At 37.6% G+C, this 22,476-nt stretch overlaps 1 protein-coding gene across 1 annotated transcript in view; it reads right to left on the reverse strand.

The window, feature by feature from the left end:
- The window catches only part of strn4 (striatin, calmodulin binding protein 4), a 51,564-nt gene that overhangs the window by 28,400 nt on the left and 688 nt on the right, over positions 1–22,476 (reverse strand). The window contains exon 2 of the mRNA XM_037546519.1: positions 6,734–6,837. Within this exon, the coding sequence (XP_037402416.1) occupies positions 6,734–6,837 (104 nt within the window). The remainder of the gene's footprint in view (positions 1–6,733; positions 6,838–22,476) is intronic.

Below are 22,476 nucleotides of genomic sequence, written 5' to 3' on the forward strand. Positions count from 1 at the left end.
ATGATAATGTGAAGATAAAGGTAAATTTATATGATTTCTATCTGTCACATTGTATAAAACACTGAGTCAATAAAAAAAAACTTAATAGGCCAGGCTTTGTCAATTGAAGTTTCTGATTTACAAAGTAAGGAGGCTTAAAAGCAAATGTTCATTTCTGCAATTTTGATTTCATTCTCGGCACAACAAAATACATTCTAGACTATGAACAAAGGCTACATATGCCCATTACTCTGACTAACAATAAATCATAGGTTATATGGTAACTGACAAAGAAGTATTTTTTGTGTAGAAACAGTGCAATGTCTCTCTTCTATTGGATAGTGAGGTACATCTGAATACAGATCATAATGGTGAGTTACATACTCATATCCAGTTATGCATCTAATTAGATGAATTCATGAAATATAATACCTCCATAATCAAAACAGATTTTAACGTAACCTGTACAATAATTTCTATTCTGAAAGAAAAAAAAACTTTACATGACATTTTACAGCAATAGCTCCAAGTTTGATTCTATATTGATTCATTATCAATATAGAAGAGTAAAGCATGTGCACTTGTATTTAACTGTTGCGGTGAGCAGCAGTGCTTAACTTAAAGTAGTCCTAAAATCATGCTTTAAAGGATTAAAAAAAATCAATGTTGAAAAATACAATTGTTAAACATTTTATGTTTTCAGAGTCTGCCCTTTTCCCCTACTGCACGCTGTGCTTTTACCCTTGGTGAACACAATCCTCTGTGTTTGAACAGATGCAGATGAGACAAAGAACCACAAACGTGCTTCCACTGTAATGTTAATGATCAGAAAATAAACTGGTGAGATTTTCAAATACTCATTAAATGTTAAAATCATAAGTGGAACAATAATTGCTTAACACTAAACAGTGCTAAGGAATCTAAAATGAACATATAAAACTGTCAAAGCTGATGCTGATAAACGTTGACACTGTACAAACAATTATTTCAGAGTACTGTAGTTACATCTTTGCATTTAGCCTAGCAACCTGGTATTACACAAACACACACACACACACACACACACACACACACACACACACACACACACTCTTTCTAAGCCGCTTCTCCCTCAGGGTCATTAGGGCATTGCTTATCACCTTAAGAGGCTCTGCATATTATTTTGCCTTGCTAAGGTTATATGCCACAGACATGAATGAGAAGTATGAATGAGTGTGACTAGGATAACCATGATAACTGAGGTTTAAAATGATATTCCTCTGATCTCAGAATCCCCTTAACAAGCCAACGTTTCCACTGCATTAAAAAAAATCTGAAGACAAAAAGTGTGGTAGAGTACAAAGTCTTGCAAAAGGCAAAAAAAATATATTATATTTCATGAAACTTGAAAGAGATCATCAAACTGGGAAATGTGAGCAATTCAGAGCACAGGTGAATACAGTCAGATAAAGGTATCTGTACTGTACTGTATTAAACGAGCAGCTACAAAAATACCACTGTTGAGCAACAAAAAGATATTTGAAACTGCTAGTGTCTCTAGAGTCTCAAGAACCTCTCAAAGCAGGATCCTCCACAGGCTGGCAGTTGTGCATAATTTTATTTCTGTAAGCTGTATTTTGGCCACCCCTAAGCAAAGCTGTGCTTGTTTGCAGTGGGCTCAGAAATACATTAAGGCAAATCTTTAGTTTGATTCGCTGATGAAAGCTGTCCTACACTGAACAATCCAGATGGAAGGAGTTCTGAATGATTGGCGGATGGCCACCATGCTCCTACAAGATCTTGACCTTAGCAAGGAGGTGGCAAATGATTTGAGGCAGAACATCAGAAGTGAGACTGTAGATCCCTTTAGGTCCCTGATGGAGTTAAAATGACCTCTGCAAGATATGTAGAGTTCCTGACCAACCATTTTCTGCCATGTTATAAAAAGAAGAATCATGTCTTCCAAAAAAAAAAAAAAAAAAAAAAAAAAAAATCATGCAGGATAATCAGTCAGCAACCCCTCTCACACAACTTACTGACTGCTTGGAGGAAATAAAAGTGTGGTTGGCTCATAATTTTCTTCAGCTGAACAGTTTCCAGTATTACACTCTTTGGACAAGACATTTCTTTATCCTCGAAAAGTCAACAACCTGGGTGTTAAACTGGATTCACACCTCACCTTTGAGAGTCATATTAAACATATTTGTAAGACTGCCTACCACTATCTCAGAAATATTGCCAAGTTGCATCCTATCCTCAGTCTGTTTGATGCTGAAAGACTGGTCCAAGCTTTTGTGTCCTCAAGACTGGACTACTGTAATGCTCTTCTATTCTGTTCAAAACAGTGCTGCCAGGGTCCTGATGAAGGTACGCAAAAATGAGCACATTACACCTGTTCTTCAGTCTCTTCACAGACAGACTCTACAACCCACAAAAGTGGCTCAGGTAGGGCAGCTCATCCAGGATGGCACATCAATGCGAGCTGTGGCAAGAAGGTTTGCTGTGACTGTCAGCGTAGTGTCCAGAGCCTGGAGACTCTACAAGGAGACAGGCCAGTACACTAGGAGACGTGAAGGAGGCCGTAGGAGGGCAACAACAAATGTGCATGTGCCTGCGCAAACGGTTAGAAACCGACTCCATGAGGATGGTATGAGGGTCCGACGTCCACAGATGGGGGTTGTGCTCAGAGCCCAACACTGTGCAGGATGCTTGACATTTGCCAGAGAACACCAGGATTGGCAAATTCGAAACTGGCGCCCTGTGCTCTTCACAGATGAAAGCAGGTTCACACTGAGCACATGTGACAGACATGACAGAGTCTGGAGACGCCGTGGAGAGCAATCTGCTGCCTGCAACATCCTTCAGCATGACCGGTTTGGCAGTGGGTCAGGAATGGTGTGGGGTGGCATTTCTTTGGAGGGCTGCACAGCCCTCCATGTGCTCGCCGAGGTAGCCTGACTGCCATTAGGTACCGAGATGAGATCCTCAGACCCCTTGTGAGACCATATGCTGGTGCGGTTGGCCCTGAGTTCCTCCTAATGCAGGACAATGCTAGACCTCATGTGGCTGGAGTGTGTCATCAGTTCCTGCAAGATGAAGGCATTGAAGCTATGGACTGGCCCGCCCGTTCCCCAGACCTGAATCCGATTCAGCACATCATGACGGGACATCAAGTCTCGCTCCATCCACCAATGTCACATTGCACCACAGACTGTCCAGGAGTTGGCGGATGCTTTAATCCAGGTCTGGGAGGAGATCCCTCAGGAGACCATCCGCCACCTCATCAGGAGCATGCCCAGGCATTGTAGGGAGGTCATACAGGCACGTGGAGGCCACACACAATACTGAGCCTCATTTTGACTTGTTTTAAGGACATCACATCAAAGTTGGATCAGCCTGTCGTGTGTTTTTCCACTTTACTTTTGTGTGTGACTCCAAATCCAGGCCTCCATTGGTTAATAAATTTGATTTCCATTGATGATTTTTGTGTGATTTTGTTGTCAGCACATTCAACTTTGTACAGAACAAAGTACTCAATGAGAATATTTCATTCATTCAGATCTAGGATGTGTTATTTGAGTGTTCCCTTTATTTTTTTTAGCAATATAGACAGACACACACACAAGGGTGAGTGGTAGTATACCTCAAAACAGCAGAACTGGGAGGCAATACTGGTATCCTCAAATGAAATAAGAGTTGTCAAAGTCATCTCAAAGAAGGGCTAATATATTAACATGTAATTTCACTTGTAAATGTAAGTTTTGATTCAACTTTGGCGACTGGTGACCTGTCCAGTGTGTATCCTGCCTTCCGCCCAATGACTGTTGGGATAGGCTCCAGCACCCCTGAACTGTTCAGCCATAAACAATGAGTAAAAAGTTCACCAGTCAGATTTTTAAGGAAAGGGAAAGGCTATGCCATACAAAGTTACTTTATCTGTGTGTTTGCAATTTTGAGACCACAAGTGGAAATGCTTATATTTTGCATTCCTTTTAATTTAATACCAAGTTATTCGGTGAAGAGTACCATCTTTGAAATACACTCACCGGCCACTTTATTAGGTAGCAGCTTGCTAGTAAGACGTTGGACCCCCTTTTGCCTTCAGCTCTGCCTTCATGACATACTTTCAACAAGGTGTTGGAAACATTTCTCAGAGATTTTGGTTGGTTATTTGAGTTACTGTTGCCTTTCTATCATCTCAAACCTGTCTGCATATTCTTCTCTGACTTCTCACACCAACAAGGCATTTTCGTCCACACAACTGCCACTCACTGGATATTTTCTCTTTTTTTTTTACCATTCTTTGCAAACCCTAGAGATGGTTGTGCATGAAAATCCCAGTAGATCAGCAATTTCTGAAATACTCAGAACAACCGTTCTGCACGTTCAAAGTCACTTAAATCACCTTTCTTCCCCATTTTGATGCTCCGTTTGCACTTCAGCAAGTTGTCTTGACCACCTCTACATGCCTACATGCACCGAGTTGCAGCCATGTGATTGTTCAGTTGCTTGTTTACACAAATCAGCCAGTCTCTTTCATTTCAGTCTCTTATTATAAATTTTAGTCCATCTATTGCTTTAATGAAAAAACAAACTCAAGCAAGACTCCATAAGCCTCTGATGAACAAAGAAATCTACCTGAGAGTCTGAACTTTAATGGAGAAGACTTTCTCCATTCTTGTACAAAGGTCAATGTCTCCTAGCGACCTAACAATAGAAGAGAATTGTTACTATTTATTGTTTATTTTCATAAGTTTTCTATGTTTTAAATTTTTTTAATTCTGAAATTTTGTTATTTAATTGTAAGTAATGGGGAGGTGTGGAGCCAGGGAAGGAAGGCACATGGCTGACGCAGCTAAGGCAACAGGGCCTGGTGGCCTACAAGACAGGCAGAGCAATTCTTAACTAAGGCCTCAAATGTTCCTTCAGCCACCAGACCAGCTCTTGGCAATGCAGCTTAAGCTTCACAACGCCCAGGTGCCCTTCATGTGACATAGCTAGAACAGAGGGCACCAGGGATCACTGTGCAAAGTCCGCACACCACACAAGCCCCAGTCCTGCAGGAAAGCTGCTTCTGTCCAATTCAGAAGAATGCCACCATTTCCTCTGGAATCCTGTAAGGCTAGCCATCCTGTATGAAAGTGTGGAGCTCAGATTTCAGGGTCATGTTCAGAGGGTTCCCTTAACTCCCACAGTGAGACCATAGCCTAGAGGGATGTGTAGCATTTGCCACCATGGGCAGACCCAGACGCAGGCCAACTGCTCACACTAACCCATGAAGTACCGCTGCTCAGTTACGCTGAGTGCCTGAGAAGCAAAGGCAACAAGCACAGCCCCCAAAACTCTGACTGATGTGTTATAGGTAACAAAGGTTGGACTGAATATTTCAAAGTGACCCACTCACTACTGGGGAAAAGTGAGCTGTGCCTCGAGTTCATTTAACTACCAGCAATTACAAAAGCCAGGACTGTAAACTGTTCAAGGTCTTCATTTTCTCCTCCTTCATTGGTCTGACACAAAGACCTTTGTGTTAGACCAATCAGAATCACTCACATGATGCATGTGACAACACAACCACAACTAACTGGCTGTGTGAGACACGACATTCAGCACTCAAGAATCTTATTTTCCTTAAAATAACTGCTATTTAAAGTTACACTAATTTTTTTTCCAAATCGTTCAGCTCGACCCATCACTGTATAAAATCAAGATGCATCCTTCACCTATACTGCTAGCAGAATTTTTTATATCCTACCTGTACTTTGAATTAAAACAGGTACTTGAAAGTAAGTCTTTGATCTTGCCACAGAAAAGACTCAGAATTAGAATTACTGATTTATTCAAAGAAAGAAACTGAGTGTTCTGTTTCTGTTCTTAGGAAGTGTTGCAAAATGCAAACTGCTGGTACAAACTAAAAAAGCATTGTTTTGCTATTAATGTATAGCTTGTCTGCCACTATAAGCAGCAGCTCAAGCTGCAAGAAAGTCTTGGCTCCTCTCAAGGTTTCTTCCTCTTGCTTTTAGGGAGTTTTTCCTTGACCCTGAAGCCATTGACTTGCTCATGGGGGCTTGGACCCAGATTTTTTTTTTTTACGTAATGCTGCTATGTGACAACATAAAAAGCGCTATATAAACTTTGACTTGACTATGAGTGTTGGCAAAGAGTAAAAAATAAGCAAGCATGCTATGATAAAAGTACTGATTCAGTTGCAAATTGAACCAGGGTTTCCTTGGATGCCAGACTCACAATCATCTGTCAAAACAAACCATACTAAAGAAAAAGTATGACTCGTGTCATTAAACAGGGTAAAAGGGTGTGAAAGTGCATCTATAGGAGGTTTCCATTCAAAACCTACTGATAAATGCCTGAACAGAATAGAAACTGGCTTATTGAGGCCAGCAGTGTCAAGTGGAGATGTAAGCATTCTCTCAAATTACACAAAAACATGAATAAGTACAATTAAATATCTTGTTTATAATTTATAACTTATTTTAGAAAAAAAACAATAGAGATTTGCATTGATAACTGCAATAATAAACTTCCCTGAAGTACCATTAGTGAGTAAGGTTTAGATAGGACAGCATAACCTTTAAGCCAGCTATTTAAATGTTAATTTGCTTTTTTTAATTTAACACAAACATGTCAAACTAAAACAACGTAATTGCCTCAAGAGACAGGTTAAGAAGATGATGATCATTGGACATTTGTTTTTTTTTTTTTATATTTCATGCAAGTAGGCTTATTTGGGACTTTCCTCTATGTTGACCTGGCTCACCTCTCTTGTTTAAGGGCATACTCCAGCATTTTTATCCGCCTCACCAGATCTTGCTTCATGTTCTCTTGCCCTTTTCTCTCTCCCTGTAGGAATGCCACCTGCGCCTGAGACCAGAAAAAAAGCAAGAAAGATAGAATGAGAATACATAGAGAACATAAAAATTTTAGATATTGGCCACAGATCCTGAGTACGCTCAACGCTGCTAACTTTCAGTTTGGGTTCTAGGGCATTAATTACAGCCCTAGCAACCCATATTATTAACTTCCCACTTCTGCTGACCAAAGCTCTATGAAAATAACACTATAAAAAAACCTAGGGCTCCAAAAGGAAAAATCATAGATTTTGCAGTTAGTCATGGCTCAACACAAGGCTTAGTCCTCCTATCATGCCCACTGTCACTCAAGCAAAAAAAGACAAATTAAACACACCCACAATGATACAAGTGATGCAAGAAAATTCTCATTCAGATGGGAAATTCATAAACTCAGTATATAATGATGGATACTCCAATCATTACTTCCCATCAGACAGTGCCATCTGCTAAATGACAGTCGTTGGAAAAGTAAACTATATACACTAATATAAACTATATACAAAAAAGTATTGGGACACACTTCTTAATCATTGAATTCAGGTGTTTTATTCAGTCCCATTGCCAAATGATAAAGGTTTGGTGTAGGCTCCTTAGTTCCAGAGAAGGGAAATCTTAATGCTTCAGCATACCCAGACATTTTGTACATTTGTATGCTTCTAACTTTGTGGAAACAGTTCAGGGAAGGCCCTTTTCTGTTCCAGCATGAACATACCACAGTGCACAAAGCGAGGTAGGTTGGGTGCATGCATGGTTTTGTGTGGAAGAACTGGAATGGTCCACACAGAGCCCTAATCAATCTCATCCCCATGAAACACGTTTGGGATGAACTAGAATGGAGATTGCAAGCCACACCTTCTCCTCCAACATCAGTGTGTGACCTCACAAATGTTCGTCTGGATGAACAGGCAAAAAATTCCCATAGACACTCTCCACAATCTTATAGAAAGCATTCTCAGAAGAGTGGAAGCTGTCATAGCTGCAAAGTGGGGGGCCGACTCCATATTACGCCTGTGGGTTTAGATCCTGTAGGCATAATGTAGTTGTCTCAACACTTTTGTCCACAGTGCAGCTTGTGTCTGAAGTTTTCTTCTTTCGTTTTGAACTGGAGGCTAATGTAGCTAACAAGTAACAGGTAATAAAATCTATTAATCACCCACAAGCATCAAGAAAATGTCATGCTTGTATCACACGCTTAATTCAAACCACATCCAGTTATGTTGTTAAATAATCTTAAATAGATTTGCATGTGTGTTTTTTTAATATATATTTTTATAAAATAGACAAGAGTACAGGCAAAATTAAAAAATTTAAAAGGATGGCTGCTAATACTGTTTTTAGCCATCCTGTTTTTGTCTTTTTATAGACAACATTGTGTCATATAGTGTCAAAAACCACAAAAGCAAATGTATTTGAGATTGTGTAAAAACTTCACACAATTTGAGGCAAGTGTGTAATCATTTAAATAAGAAACAGCCAGACAGTTGCTTTAAGAATTATGCAATATTATTACATTTTATCTAGCTAGTTGCACAATTACATTTTGTGAGTCAAGTCATTTTGTCAGTTTACATCAGCTTAGTGTCTTTTGTTTATTCTCTTCATGATAAACAGCATCAGTGCTCACTACAGGTATTGCGTTCAACACCCTCTGTAGCACACACTTCAGTACTGTAACACTTTTTTTAACCATTTCATGAACTGTAAGAGGCAGTACATTAGCATAACTTCTTGAACTAATGTGTGAATTTTTGCATCGAGTTTAGTGATGTATTCATTAGTTATGTTACTTTTTTATTTTTGCTCTGAAAACCAAAAATGCCTTAAAACAGAAATTTATTCATTAGTGAACAGAATCATTTTATGCTGAATACACGCTAAAAATTTTCTGGTAATAATATTTTATCATGACTTTTGTCTTCAGGGGAGAAAATCATTAAATTAAATAAAATCTTTTTTTTTATTAAAAAAAAAAATCATTAAATAAAAGAAGAAATGTTTAACATGCATAACACATTAAGATAATGTCATGAGCTTTACCCAAAAAGCAAAAACTTTGTATGATAACAATTTTAGGAAAAAAAAAGGTTTGTGAGAATGACACACATTATATGACAATATTATGATGACATTGAAACATTAGCAGTTAAGACAACTGTAGGACCATTGGTTACATTTTCAATGAATAAACTACAAATCTCTATTCCAAAAAAAGTGACGGTATGAAAAATTCAAATGAAAACACAAAGCAGTGAGTAGTGAAACCATTTTCACCTGTATTTGAACAAAAAAAAGTATAAAAGACAAAATGTTTAAAGTTTTACCTTATCAATTTAATTGATAATGTAACATATTAAATATGTCACAATAGGAATGCTGTGAAAACATCAATAAAAATATGATTCATGATTAAATCATAAAAAGGTGCATCTAGAAAAGTCCTAGTCCTTCATGAGAAAGGATGAGTTGAGGCTTCTCCACTTTGACAGCATTTTCAAGCATTGCATTTTGTCAATATACCTACAAGTCGAGTGAAAAATTTAAATCCATCTTGAAGTCTTCTGGCTTAAAGTGTTTTGAACACATAAGAAAGTTTCTCTGTACAAATGCATGCTCATGCTTCAACAGCACATAATATTCAACAAGTCATAATATTGACTGATTCAGAATAAGAACTTTTGTAAATTCCACAGAAATAACAGACCTTTATGAGGTTGCAAAGCTAAATGACCAATGGTAGATAAGGGGGCATGCATAGTCCAACATAGCCAGCATAGCTCCCACCGGTCCAAATTAACTCTGGCAAGTGTAAGAGTCAAGCTTTATAGGTTCTTAAACTAAAACATCTCTATATTTTTGTACACTGCAAAATGCTGTGATTGTTGTTCTAAGTTTTTATTTAGAGCAACACAGATTTCTAGTTCTAGAAAACATCTTTTTAGGGACATGCATGCCTATTTTAATAGGACAACAGCAGTGTTCAGAGAGTGTGGGCGATACACAAGCCTGCCTGCAATGAACAACTTGAACAGAACAATGTCGAAACAATTCTGCTTCAAGACAAGATCAGTGTGTTTAAATCACCAAATTATTAAGAAGTGCTGTAAAAATGACTGGTAATAGAACACAAGAGTAAACAAATGGCTCCTGTTCTCACTATTTCTCCAGCTATTTTACAGGTATCACGTTTGGAATTAACTTATAAAATAAATAAATAAAATTCACTAACAATTCAAGTAATTTAACACTACCATAATGCTACATTTTAGGGTTTACTGTACACATTCCAGCAATATAGACCAGGCTACAATTAAGTTTCACAAAGCACTTACTATACAAATACATTTAAAGATGCATTCCACATTGCATATACTTGAATGACACATGACATCTAAATTTTCAACAGACATGGGAATGCTAAGTTTGGGACAAAACGCAACTGCTAATGGAATAATTTTGTTTGTGGTGTGAAACCGGTAAAGTCAGAAACTCATATCATTACATTAGTATTACATGACCAGCCTTTAATACAGATACCTTGCGTCATCCATTTAACCACTAGAGTGATGCTAATTTTTGTTATCATCCCTATGGGAATTTGTAGAGTCATTAGATCCAAGCTAATGGTGTAGTATAATAAACACTGGCATGTGAAGTTTGTAACAGGCACACACATTACAAATAATGTACCTATATGCAGTTATACCATGATTCCTCTAGAAAGGTCTGAATTTGAAACCTGTTTCCCAATATTATTGAACTAGCATGTTAGCCCAGCTGTCGGTTTTGTCTATTGAGGGTAAACCAGTTAAACATGCCACTGACCTTCCACAGAGAACTATTTAGAGTTCTAAAGCCATTGCTTCACCTTTTCTGAATTTCTTATGTTATACTAATGGTAAAACCTTCTTTGTTCATTTTGCTCTTGTGTTTTGCTATGTGGTATTGGGGAGGATGGGTTCCTCTTTTGAGTCATGGTTCCTCTCAAGGTTTCATCCTCTACCTTTTAGGTTTTTCCTTGCTACTGTCACTGTTGGCTTGCTCACGGGCCTGGACCTGGATTTTACTGGTAAGCTATTTTGTGCCAACACAAAATACTGCTATATAAATACCGTGGCGGCACGGCGGCGTGGTGGGTAGCGCTGTCGCCTCACAGCAAGGAGGGCCTGGGTTCGATTCCCCGGCCGGGCGACCAGGGTCCTCTCTGTGTGGAGTTTGCATGTTCTGCGTGGGTTTCCTCCGGGTTCTCCGGTTTCCTCCCACAGTCCAAAAGACATGCAGTCAGGCCAATTGTGTAAAATGATCCAATTGTAAGTCGCTCTGGATAAGAGCGTCAGCCAAAATGCCGTTAATAATAATAATAATAATAATAATAATAATAATAATAATAATAATAATAAATAAATTTGACAATAACAGGCTTTTTCATGCAGTGGTAGAAAGAGAACATCTGGGTTCCTTTCAAGGTTTTTTCCCTCTTTACTTAGGGAGATCTTCATTGCCACCGTCACCCTTGGCTTGTTCATTTGCTAATTGGATCTGGATTTTCTGTAAAGCTATTTTGTTACCACACTCATTGATAGAAAAGGAAAAAAATTATATATATATATATATATATATATATATATATATATATATATATACACACACACACATTTTCTAAGCCGCTTCTCCGTCAGGGTCGCGGGGGGCTGCTGGAGCCTATCCCAGCAGTCTTCGGGCGGAAGGCAGGATACACCCTGGACAGGTCACCAGTCCATCGCAGGGCAGATATTATATATATATATATATATATATATATATATATATATATATATATATATATATATATATATATATATATATATGATGATACCGATGCTTTTATACCTTCTTGTGCCAGAATAAGCCAGACTGAACTAAATCATTCAAATATTGCAGCCATACCATATGTAAATATATATATTTATTCTGGCTTATTCTGGCACAAGAAGGTATAAAAGCATCGGTCTGTGACCAGATTTAACATGTATATACACATTATTCAGCTGAACAAATATGAAAAATTTCACTTGAATTGACCTCAAATATGTAAAATATTATTTCTTTCTACTAATAAAATTTTAAAAATGATAATAGATTCAAATTATATCTCTCAATAGGATAACACTTTGCCAACATGTTTCCAAATTACACAGGAAGTCAGCCAAAATGATAACTAAATTATAAAATATTGCAATATTTTCAAGTACCAGTAATTGCAAATGGCATATTTCAAAACAAAAGCAATCATATCTTATTGTATTTACCTTGTGGTAAAACTAACTGGGACAAGACATGCACTCCACTGAGTGTTACAATTGTTAATTTTTAAAACAGATTTTTTGTAATACTTCTTGAGTTTTATAATTATAACAAAAACTTATGATGTTAATGAAAGCTGACAGTGCTTGGATCCTGCTGTTTTATGTTTTTTTTGATATTTTATTTGTTATTTTATCATTGATATATATGGTATCACATAACAGAAAACACTTGCACATTAAAATTTCATGGCATATTCATAAACAGTAAAATAATATATAACTACATAATCACTTTTAAACACTCATTATATTAATAAATAAACAACCCCATAATGTGGCTGACGGAATTTCAACACATTTCAAGATGCTTAGCGTATACTTTATAATATCACCATGAATAGATTAAAATATACATTACTTGTTTCGAGAAACAAATATTATCAGCATGAAGAATTCAACAGCTATCCACATATTTTTGTTCATTATTGTGAACTTGATGTTTAAAAACTATTTGTTTGATATAAAAGCAGTACAACCTAATGGCCTTTCACAAACCTGTGTGTGAGTTTCAGAATGTATTTGCTAACATTTTGTAAACTGATTATATTGAATGTGATTTACTTTACACAGTAATAAACAAACAAACAAATTTATTTTCATGATAAAAGATCATTTAAAGCTTATCCAAGTGGTTTTAACACTCTTAAAATACTACAAGAAAAAACATTGAACTCACAGTTTTTAGCTGGATACCAAGCTCTAAGCCACCTACTCTCACTAAGCCTTCACTTTACTTGATACGAGGCTAGGTATTGTCTTTTGCACAGACTATTTCAACTGGGAATGCGTTTTGATTATTCATACTAACAATACTGAACTTAATCTGGATCTCTCTTGAGTAAGTTTACCCTATGTTAAATATTGTAGGCTATTTATAACCTTAATAGGTTTTAACTTAAAATGACCATATCATGATGCATATCACTACCACAACCACTCTCAAACCATTACATTATATGATTGTTACTCATTAATGAATGCATGGAAAGAGCGCTTAAAAGTCATTGTGTAATTGTATCGGAGCTTTAACTAAATGCTTATAAATATGCCATGAATACATTTACATGCAAGTGCTAACATATATACAATGCATAATCTGCAAACTACATGAACAAACATGAGTTTAATAATGCATATCCACCAAATGAAACCGATTAACAATGAAGTAATATTCGTCAGTGATGTGTGCATGCTCATCATCAGATTAGACCTCATGCAACTCTAAAGAAAAAGAGACACCATCACTTGTACCCGTCAAATAATATAATGTAACATAATGTATAATAAGAATGTTTTCTGTTAAACATTAATTAACAGCTGTATAATAATAGGACTCCAGCTGTTTTTTTAATATATATATATATATATATATATATATATATATATATATATATATATATATATATATATATATATATATATATATATACAGTGCATCCGGAAAGTATTCACAGCGCTTCACTTTTTCCACATTTTGTTTTGTTACAGCCTTATTCCAAATTGAATTATATTAATCTTTTTCCTCTAAATTCTACACAAAATACCCCATTGTGACCATGTGAAAAACGTTTTCTCGAGAGTTTTGAAAATTTATTAAAATTAAAAAACAAAGAAATCATATTTACATAAGTATTCACAGCCTTTGCTTAATACTTTGTAGAACCACCTTTGGCAGCAACTACAGCCTCAAGTCTTTTTGAATATGATGCCACAAGCTTGGCACACCTATCTTTAGGCAGTTTTGCCCATTCTTCTTTGCAGTACCTCTGAAGCTCCATCAGGTTGGATGGGAGACGTCTGTGCACAGCCATTTTCAGATCTCTCCAGAGATGTTCAATCGGATTCAAGTCTGGGCTCTGGCTGGGCCACTCCAGGACATTCACAGAGTGGTCCTGAAGCCACTGCTTTGAGATCTTGGCTGTGTGCTTCGGATCGTTGTCCTGCTGAAAAATGAACCGTCGCCCCAGTCTGAGGTCAAGAGCGCTCTGGAGCAGGTTTTTATCCAGGATGTCTCTGTACATTGCGGCATTCATCTTTCCCTCTATCCTGACTAGTCTGCCAGTTCCTGCTGCTGAGAAACATCCCCATAGCATGATGCTGCCACCACCATGCTTGACTGTAGGGATGGTATTGGCCTCGTGATGAGCAGTGCCTGGTTTCCTCCAAACATGACGCCTGGCATTCACACCAAAGAGTTCAATCTTTGTCTCATCAGACCAGAGAATTTTGTTTCTCATGGTCTGAGAGTCCTTCAGGTGCCTTTTTGCAAATTCCAGACGGGCTGCCTTGTGCCTTTTACTAAGGAGTGGCTTTCGCCTGGCCACTCTGCCATACAGGCCTGATTGGTGGATTGCTGCAGAGATGGTTGTCCTTCTGCAAGGTTCTCCTCTCTCCACGGAGGAACGCTGGAGCTCTGACAGAGTGATCATTGGGTTCTTGGTCACCTCCCTGACCAAGGCCCTTCTCCCCCGATCGCTCAATTTAGACGGCCGGCCAGCTCTAGGAAGAGTCCTGGTGGTTCCGAACTTCTTCCATTTACGAATGATGGAGGCCACTGTGCTCATTGGGACCTTCAACGCAGCAGTAATTTTTCTGTATCCTTCCCCAGATTTGTGCCTCGAGACAATTTTGTCTCGGAGGTCTACAGACAATTCCTTTGACTTCATGCTTGGTGTTTGCGCTCTGACATGCAGTCAACTGTGGGACCTTATATAGACAGGTGTGTGCCTTTCCAAATCATGTCCAATCAACCACAGGTGGACTCCATTTAAGCTGTAGAAACATCTCAAGGATGATCAGTGGAAACAGGATGCACCTGAGCTCAATTTTGAGCTTCATGGCAAAGGCTGTGAATACTTATGTAAATATGATTTCTTTGTTTTTTAATTTTAATACATTTTCAAAACTCTCGAGAAAACTTTTTTCACATGGTCACAATGGGGTATTTTGTGTAGAATTTTGAGGAAAAAGATTAATATAATTAAATTTGGAATAAGGCTGTAACAAAACAAAATGTGGAAAAAGTGAAGCGCTGTGAATACTTTCCGGATGCACTGTATATATATATAGTGCCTATACAGAGTACCTACCACCCATTAACCTTCACATTTTATTAAGCTACAACACAGAACCTTGTTCACAGAACATTAATGTCACAGAAACTTTACAGGCACTGTATACACTGAAGAAAATGCAATGATGACATTTAAGTGAAGTCTCATTGTGTCACTGCATCAAGGTTAAAAAACTACCTCTTGCCTTCTTTCAAAGAAAACAAAACGAAAAAACTGAAATCTGCCCTTCCGAGTACTTTTGGGTATTTGGTAAACATGAAGACTTTATTATTAGTGTATGTGCAGTTAGTATACAAGAGTATGCTTTGCACATTTACACCACCAGTCCAGAAATGAAACACAGAAAAAGTTATATCTCCACACAATAAAGATTAGTTAATGTTCCAAAAATTGAGCACTAACTTCTCAGGTCACTGGGTGTGTTTTGGAAGTGGCTCTATTAAGGTGCAGTCGTATTTACAGAGCAGCCCAACCCATCACGATTTCCTGTGACTGTGAACAAGGCCAAGGACAGATAACCACTCCTTTTTCATCTCTTTCTCTCTCTGTCTCCTGAGACACTCTCTAACAAGTGGAACAGCGTACTTTTCTAGGACGATGTGTGACTGTGTGTGAATGTACATGTGTTCTGAAAGTACAGATCAAGTCCTTTAGAAAATCTTGTTCTGAACTGTTACCACATATTCTTGCCTTTAATACTTAATGCTAGCACAGAGACAGTTAAAGAGCCTCGCTGGTTTCCTGTGTAAATAAAAAATAATGCGTGGCCACACCTTATTAACGCATGGGAGCGAGATCCTAATGTGTGGCCATGACTTAGTAAGGCGTAGGAACGAGATTGCGGCTTACTAAGTCAGGGCCACACATTAGGATCTCATTCTCATGCCATAATAAGGTCGTCTTACTAAGTCGTGGCCACGCATTATTTTTATTTAGACAGGATGTCACCAGCGGGGCACCTTAGTTTCTGGAGTGTTACAAAAAGAGTAATATACCAATAATAAACCAACTGAGTATAAATGGGCACCTCACAACCAGCAGTTATCTTTCAGTATGGCCAGCGTGTCTATATTACAGTATGATTACAAGACTGGCTTTTACATGAAGTCAAACACATACTCAAACACATTTTTAGCCTCTTATTAGTAATTTCCAAAACTTCCACACAGTGCACCCTCACAGTGCTCATTGACCTTCTTATAGTTATTATCAGGGAACAACCCCTAGAGCAGACTTAGCATTATTTCTTGAAATAAAAAAAATTATTTGGCAAGGGACTAAGGCAACTTCACTAGATAGGACAATTTTTTAAATAACACTTTTTCTTCAAATACATATACTAAAATCATGAGAATCTGCAAATACAGATTCAATATTTTCTACTAAGCATTACGGATCCATGTATTGCATTTTTCCCCTGATCCCCTGGTCCACTGATCACACCACCGGGCTCCCACTGCAGTTCTCCCTCCTTTAAAACAGTCTGCTCCATCTGTCAGTCTAAGAATAAGTAAACCTGTACAGAACAGAATGTATAAACAAGCAGACAATCTTTTACTAGCTGTATTGGGTCCGTTATTAGTATTTGCTGAAGCTGGCTGTATTGGGTCTGTGTTAATACCAGCTGAAGCTGGATATGGACCAACTGGGCCTGCTTGTACTGGATGAAGATCCATGTCCTCCACTGTCAAACTTAAGCAAATACCTGAGAAATTAAAGACGATAATGATAACAATAATAACAATAACAATAAGAAGGTTATTATTGTTATTATTATTACCGTTAACATTAATAACTGCTTTATGCCCATTCAGACTGCCTCCACCAGATTTCCTTTTATATATTTTCAAATATAAAATACTACTACTAATACTTATGGCTTGGCTGAATACTTCATGGACATTATTTACTGTGTGCGATGTGTATCCATATTGCCCAGCTAACCAACATTTTAAATTCAATATTTAATAAACATTCAACATCAATTCATTGCTTTGCATTTAGCAGCAGTCCAGAGCTGCAACTAGACCTTGACTGAAGATCTTAGATTATTTGTGACTAATAGAAGTGTGTCATCATGCCCATATATCTCCTGGACTGGTGTCCACAGGGGCTGCAGCTGCAAAGCATGAGTTTAATTTTGTGCATACACCTTTGAACACATTTACACGCGACACAGTTATCTTATCTGAGCTGCAGTTTGTAAACACTTGCGTGTTGGCATTTATGTAATAATTGTATTTCATTCTCAGTTTTGGAGGTGGCTGGCAAGCAAGCAAGATAGATAGAGACAGACCAATAAATAACCAAGAAAAACTGCCCGTTTAGGTTAGGGAGACAGACAGACAGATAGACAGACAGACTGCTTCATTCTCTAACCAAAGCTGCAAACAATAGGCAGCATTTGCAGAAGCGGGGGCAGTGTAATTTGTGGGGCTCTCCTATCCACCATTCTTCTGTGAGAAGACAACACAAAGTGGGTCAGAAAAATGTGCAGCTGTCATGACAGAGAAAAGGACGTAGACAAGATATGCACATGAACCAAAAATGCAGCTGGTGTTCTCAGAGCAATGGAATGCCCACCCAAGAGCCCAGACCTCAACATCACTGAATGAAATGAAAACATGCAGTTTATTATTTTGGTTTTGGACTATCTGTGCTGTGATTTTGCAAAATAAATAATGTGAGTTTGGTACATGCACTCATTGAATGCCATTGCTATACCAAATACAAATGTCAATTGTTTGAAAATATTTTAAAAAGTGGATGTCAAAAGTGCAGTCTGTGATGTCTGCAATGAAAAGGCCATCCAGAAAGAAGCCAGACCAAAGACTTGCGGTGTGACTAATTTGATTCGCCACTTGAAAATTCATAACCCAGACAACATAATGAAATACAATGAAAGCAGCAAGAAAATAAAAGCTTACTCAACCATAGTTGATGGGACAGTTTTTTTTTTTTTTTTTTAAAATACAAAACTATGATCGGTAAGGTGCTAAAGCAAAAACCATTACACTCTTCTAAGCAAACATTACCTTTCTGATGTGGTGCTCCCAGAAATGTATCCATAACCTTCCCAAATGCAACATCACAACTGTTCGTTTTTATAACCTTTATGTTGATCTCTGATGTGAGCCAACTGTTGATGCTCAGTTTAACTGCACAGCCGATTGATTTTGACTTTGAATTACATGAGGTTCCCCAAGACTCCTCTGGATGATGCACAATAGTCATGCTCACAATTGCATTTTATGAAATATTAAAAAGTTAAATATTCCAAAAAACAATGTGCATACAGGTTTGCAAGATAATGTATGAAATGTTTCCAAAGAAATGCAAGACAGTCACTTCTTGTCTTTGCCCTGCATGAAAACACGTGCTCCACCTATTGCTAAATAAAGGGACCATTGATAAGTAAAGGCTGCAGCACGATTATTTATTACAATTGTGTTTAATATACAGTTGCCTATTAATTTTGATGTAGCCATTAATTTACTGAGATTTTGTTATTTAAAAAAGGCTACTGATTTTCTTCAGAGAATTTAAATAAAAAGTCTGGACTATTAAAGGGCATTTCTTCCCAAATAAAAGTAAGTTTTTTGTTTTGTGGCTACTGCTGTCACATGGCAAAATTGTGTATTGCTATATATCACTCAAACTACTTAAGGTTGCTTAATGTTTCATTGTGCTACAAGCAATTGCTATTTCAGCCTAGATTAGTTACATAATTGAATCTGATTTATTCTTTGTGTTTCCTTTAATATTCAATCCAGGGAGTTCTGCATCAGTGACATCTCTTTTTAAAGTAAGTAAAATGTCTAGAAATTGGTAATATTCCTACAACCCTGTTAAACAATGATAAATAGATATATTAACAAACTCACCAGAAACCATGACTACAACATTTCTCTTGCCAAGATATTATTTGCAGTGTATGACAGACAGATAGACAGATAGATAGATATTGATCCCAAAGGAAATGTAGCAATAAATAAAAGTAAATAAGGTTTAAAAATAAAGTTATTGCTGCCCATATGCATGAAAACAGGCTCCATGTCCTACGTACACACAAAAACTGTCACTAAAAAGCAATATATGCGTTCAGAAAAGAGAAAAAGTAAGAAAAAGTGCAAAAACAGTACACAAAACACAGAGCTACTAGAAAGGCTGCCACTCACAGTGGTGCCGGAAGAGCACAAGTGTGTGCTCATTCACTGTTTCTATTCATTGCAACATTTTATTATATTTTATCCAATCAGTGCAGCTGATGAAAGTAAGGGTTAGAATAGCTTTCATACTTTTCCAGCAATAATAATTATACCAGTAAAATGTTGAAGGTGAAATAACACTGCTGACTGACCAAATAATTTTATATATACACACATATATATATATATATCAGGCATAATATTATGACTACCTCCTTGTCCATTTTATCAGCTCCACTATATAGGTGCACTTTGTAGTTTGAGTATTACAGAATTTAGTCCATCTGTTTCTCTGCATACTTTGTTAGCCCCCTTTTACTCTGTTCCTCAGTGGTCAGGACCCCTATAGACTCACAAAACAGGTACAATTTGGGTGGATCATTCTCAGCACTGCAGTAACACTGACATGGTGGTGGTGTGTTAGTGTGATGTGTTGGTACAAGTGGAGCAGACACAGCAGTGCTGCTAGAGTTTTTAAAACACTGTGTCCACTCACTGTCCACTCTATTAGACACACCTACCTTGTCTGTCCACTTTGTAGATGTAAAGTCAGAGACGATAGCTCATCTACTGCTGCACAGTTTGTGTTGCTCATCCTCTAGTCCTTCATCAGTGGTCACAGGACATTGCCCACAGGATGCTGTTGACTGGATATTTTTGGTTGGTGGACTATTCTCAGTTCAGCAGTGCCACTGGGGTGTTTAAAAACTCCAGCAGCAGTGCTGTGTCTGATCCACTGAGACTAGCACAACACACACTAACACACCACCACCACCACATCAGTGTTACTGCAGTGCTGAGAATGATCACTGCAGTGATCATTACAGTACAGTACATGATCTGTGAGTGCCCATGAGGGTCCTGACCCCTCAAGAATAGAGTAAAAGGGGTTAACAAATTATGCAGACACAGATGGACTACAGTCTGTAATTGCAGAACTAGAGATTGTGCCTGTATAGTAAGTGGAGCTGATAAAATGGACAGTTATTGATATTTTTATTAACCTTTTAAGATTAAGATTAAGTGACCCTTATTAGTCCAACAACAGGGAAATTTCACCTCTACATTTTACCCATCCATGAAGTGAAACACCACATACGCTCTAGTGAGCACACACACACTAGGGGGCAGTGAGCACACTTGCCCAGAGCGGTGGGCAGCCCAATCCGCAGTGCCCGGGGAGCAGTTGGGGGTTAGGTGTCTTGCTGAAGGACACCTCATTCATGTGCTGTCGGCTCTGGGGATCGAACCAGCGACCTTCCGGTCACGAGGCTGGTTCCCTAACCTCCAGCCCATTACTGATCCAAAGTCATTATACTATGAGTCATTATACTATGGGCACTAAAGTTACCTGACAATGACAACTGAAATGTCATTATGCATTATCTATTAATATTCTAGACTAATAATCAAAGGATGATAGTCAGAAGTGCATGTAATTTGAAATATTGAACCTGTGTTAGCTTTTCTCTTCTTTCTTAATTTATGTATAAATACACATGTTTACATACATGTTAGGGGGAAATGATAATAATAATAATAATAATAATAATAATAATAATAATAATAATAATAACAACAACAACAACAACAACAACAAGGCTTGGTTATTATATTGGACAATATTGGACAGCGCAGTAAGGTGGTAATCCTGTTTGTGCTCTGTGTTTCGCCTCTAAAACTAAAAACTGATAATAACTGCAGTAAGACACGTTTGTTAAAAAAACCCTGCATTTTAGGGAAATAAATAAATAATACATGACTTGTCATCACTGTGTTACTTAACTATTCCCAAAATTCTCCTTGAGGAATCCTGGTATTTAAAGTTTCCAACCAGCACCTAATACTTCATTAAATTTTATACTTTTGCAAAGTACTGTACATTTAAAATGTGCAATTATCTATGCACAGTCCATTTTTATTTTCATACTGTTTTAACTGACACATATGTACGGTACATCATACAATAAACTTACCACTGTACTAAATTCTCATACACAAGTAGCAAAACAGATTTACACTATAAAAATAACATGTTCATGATGCTTACGTCTTGAAATCATCATAACTGATCACATTAGGACATGTTTTTAGTCAGGATGCCACTGATATTAACTCATGAAACCTGTGCCCCTGTACCTGAAAACTACACTCTTACACTGAATCAGTTGTAGATAAACCTACATTCAAAGTATTTTGGTATTGATGCTGAGAGAGAGAAAAACTCTTGGAAGCATACTACAAAATTGCACTGAATTACAGAAGGGAATTAGAAGCTCATATGCCATAATTCCTCTGGACATTTCCACAGGTATGGCAGAGCAACAGAAACACATGCCCATTGGAATCTCACGGCCCTATTAACTTGCTATGTGCTATGTAATTCCATACTATAGGAAAGACACAATAGACACGTCATATCAATTAATAGTTATTTAATGAAACTGTATTTAGCAAAAGCATAATCATAATGCATGTAACGTTCATACACTACCATTTACACAAGGCAGAGGAAAAGTGCCTCTGGTTTAACACAGCTACTCCGCCTAAGTTACGTCATTGCTCTTTCTACTGGATCTAGATTTACAACCGTAGTTAAATGTGAATCCCAACAGTGGTCACATGTTAGCACATCATCTAAACGGAATATAGTAGCGCCAAACACAGCCTCCATTACAAAGGTGCCCGTGATAAACGCTTGGCAGTCTATGCTTTGATATACTCCTGAAACAAAACGCTTAAAAACATCGTATTACGTATTCCCTTATATGTAACGCGAGAGAACACTTTGCAAAGAAATTCGACGATTTAATCTTTAAACTCGACTAAGCAAAACAACCACATTTTAGGATAAAGTTTCGTGTACCATACTTACACAAGATTCACATAAACACCCATGTGAGAAATCTTATAAATCATCTTCTAGAAATATCACAGGAGAATGATTTAGAAATAGTACAAAAAGACAAGGCGAGACACACACACAATATCTTACGTGGGATTTTCACCAAGATGCTGATTTAAT

This window comes from Pygocentrus nattereri, chromosome 17, assembly GCF_015220715.1.
Source record: "Pygocentrus nattereri isolate fPygNat1 chromosome 17, fPygNat1.pri, whole genome shotgun sequence".
Classification (NCBI taxonomy): domain Eukaryota; kingdom Metazoa; phylum Chordata; class Actinopteri; order Characiformes; family Serrasalmidae; genus Pygocentrus; species Pygocentrus nattereri.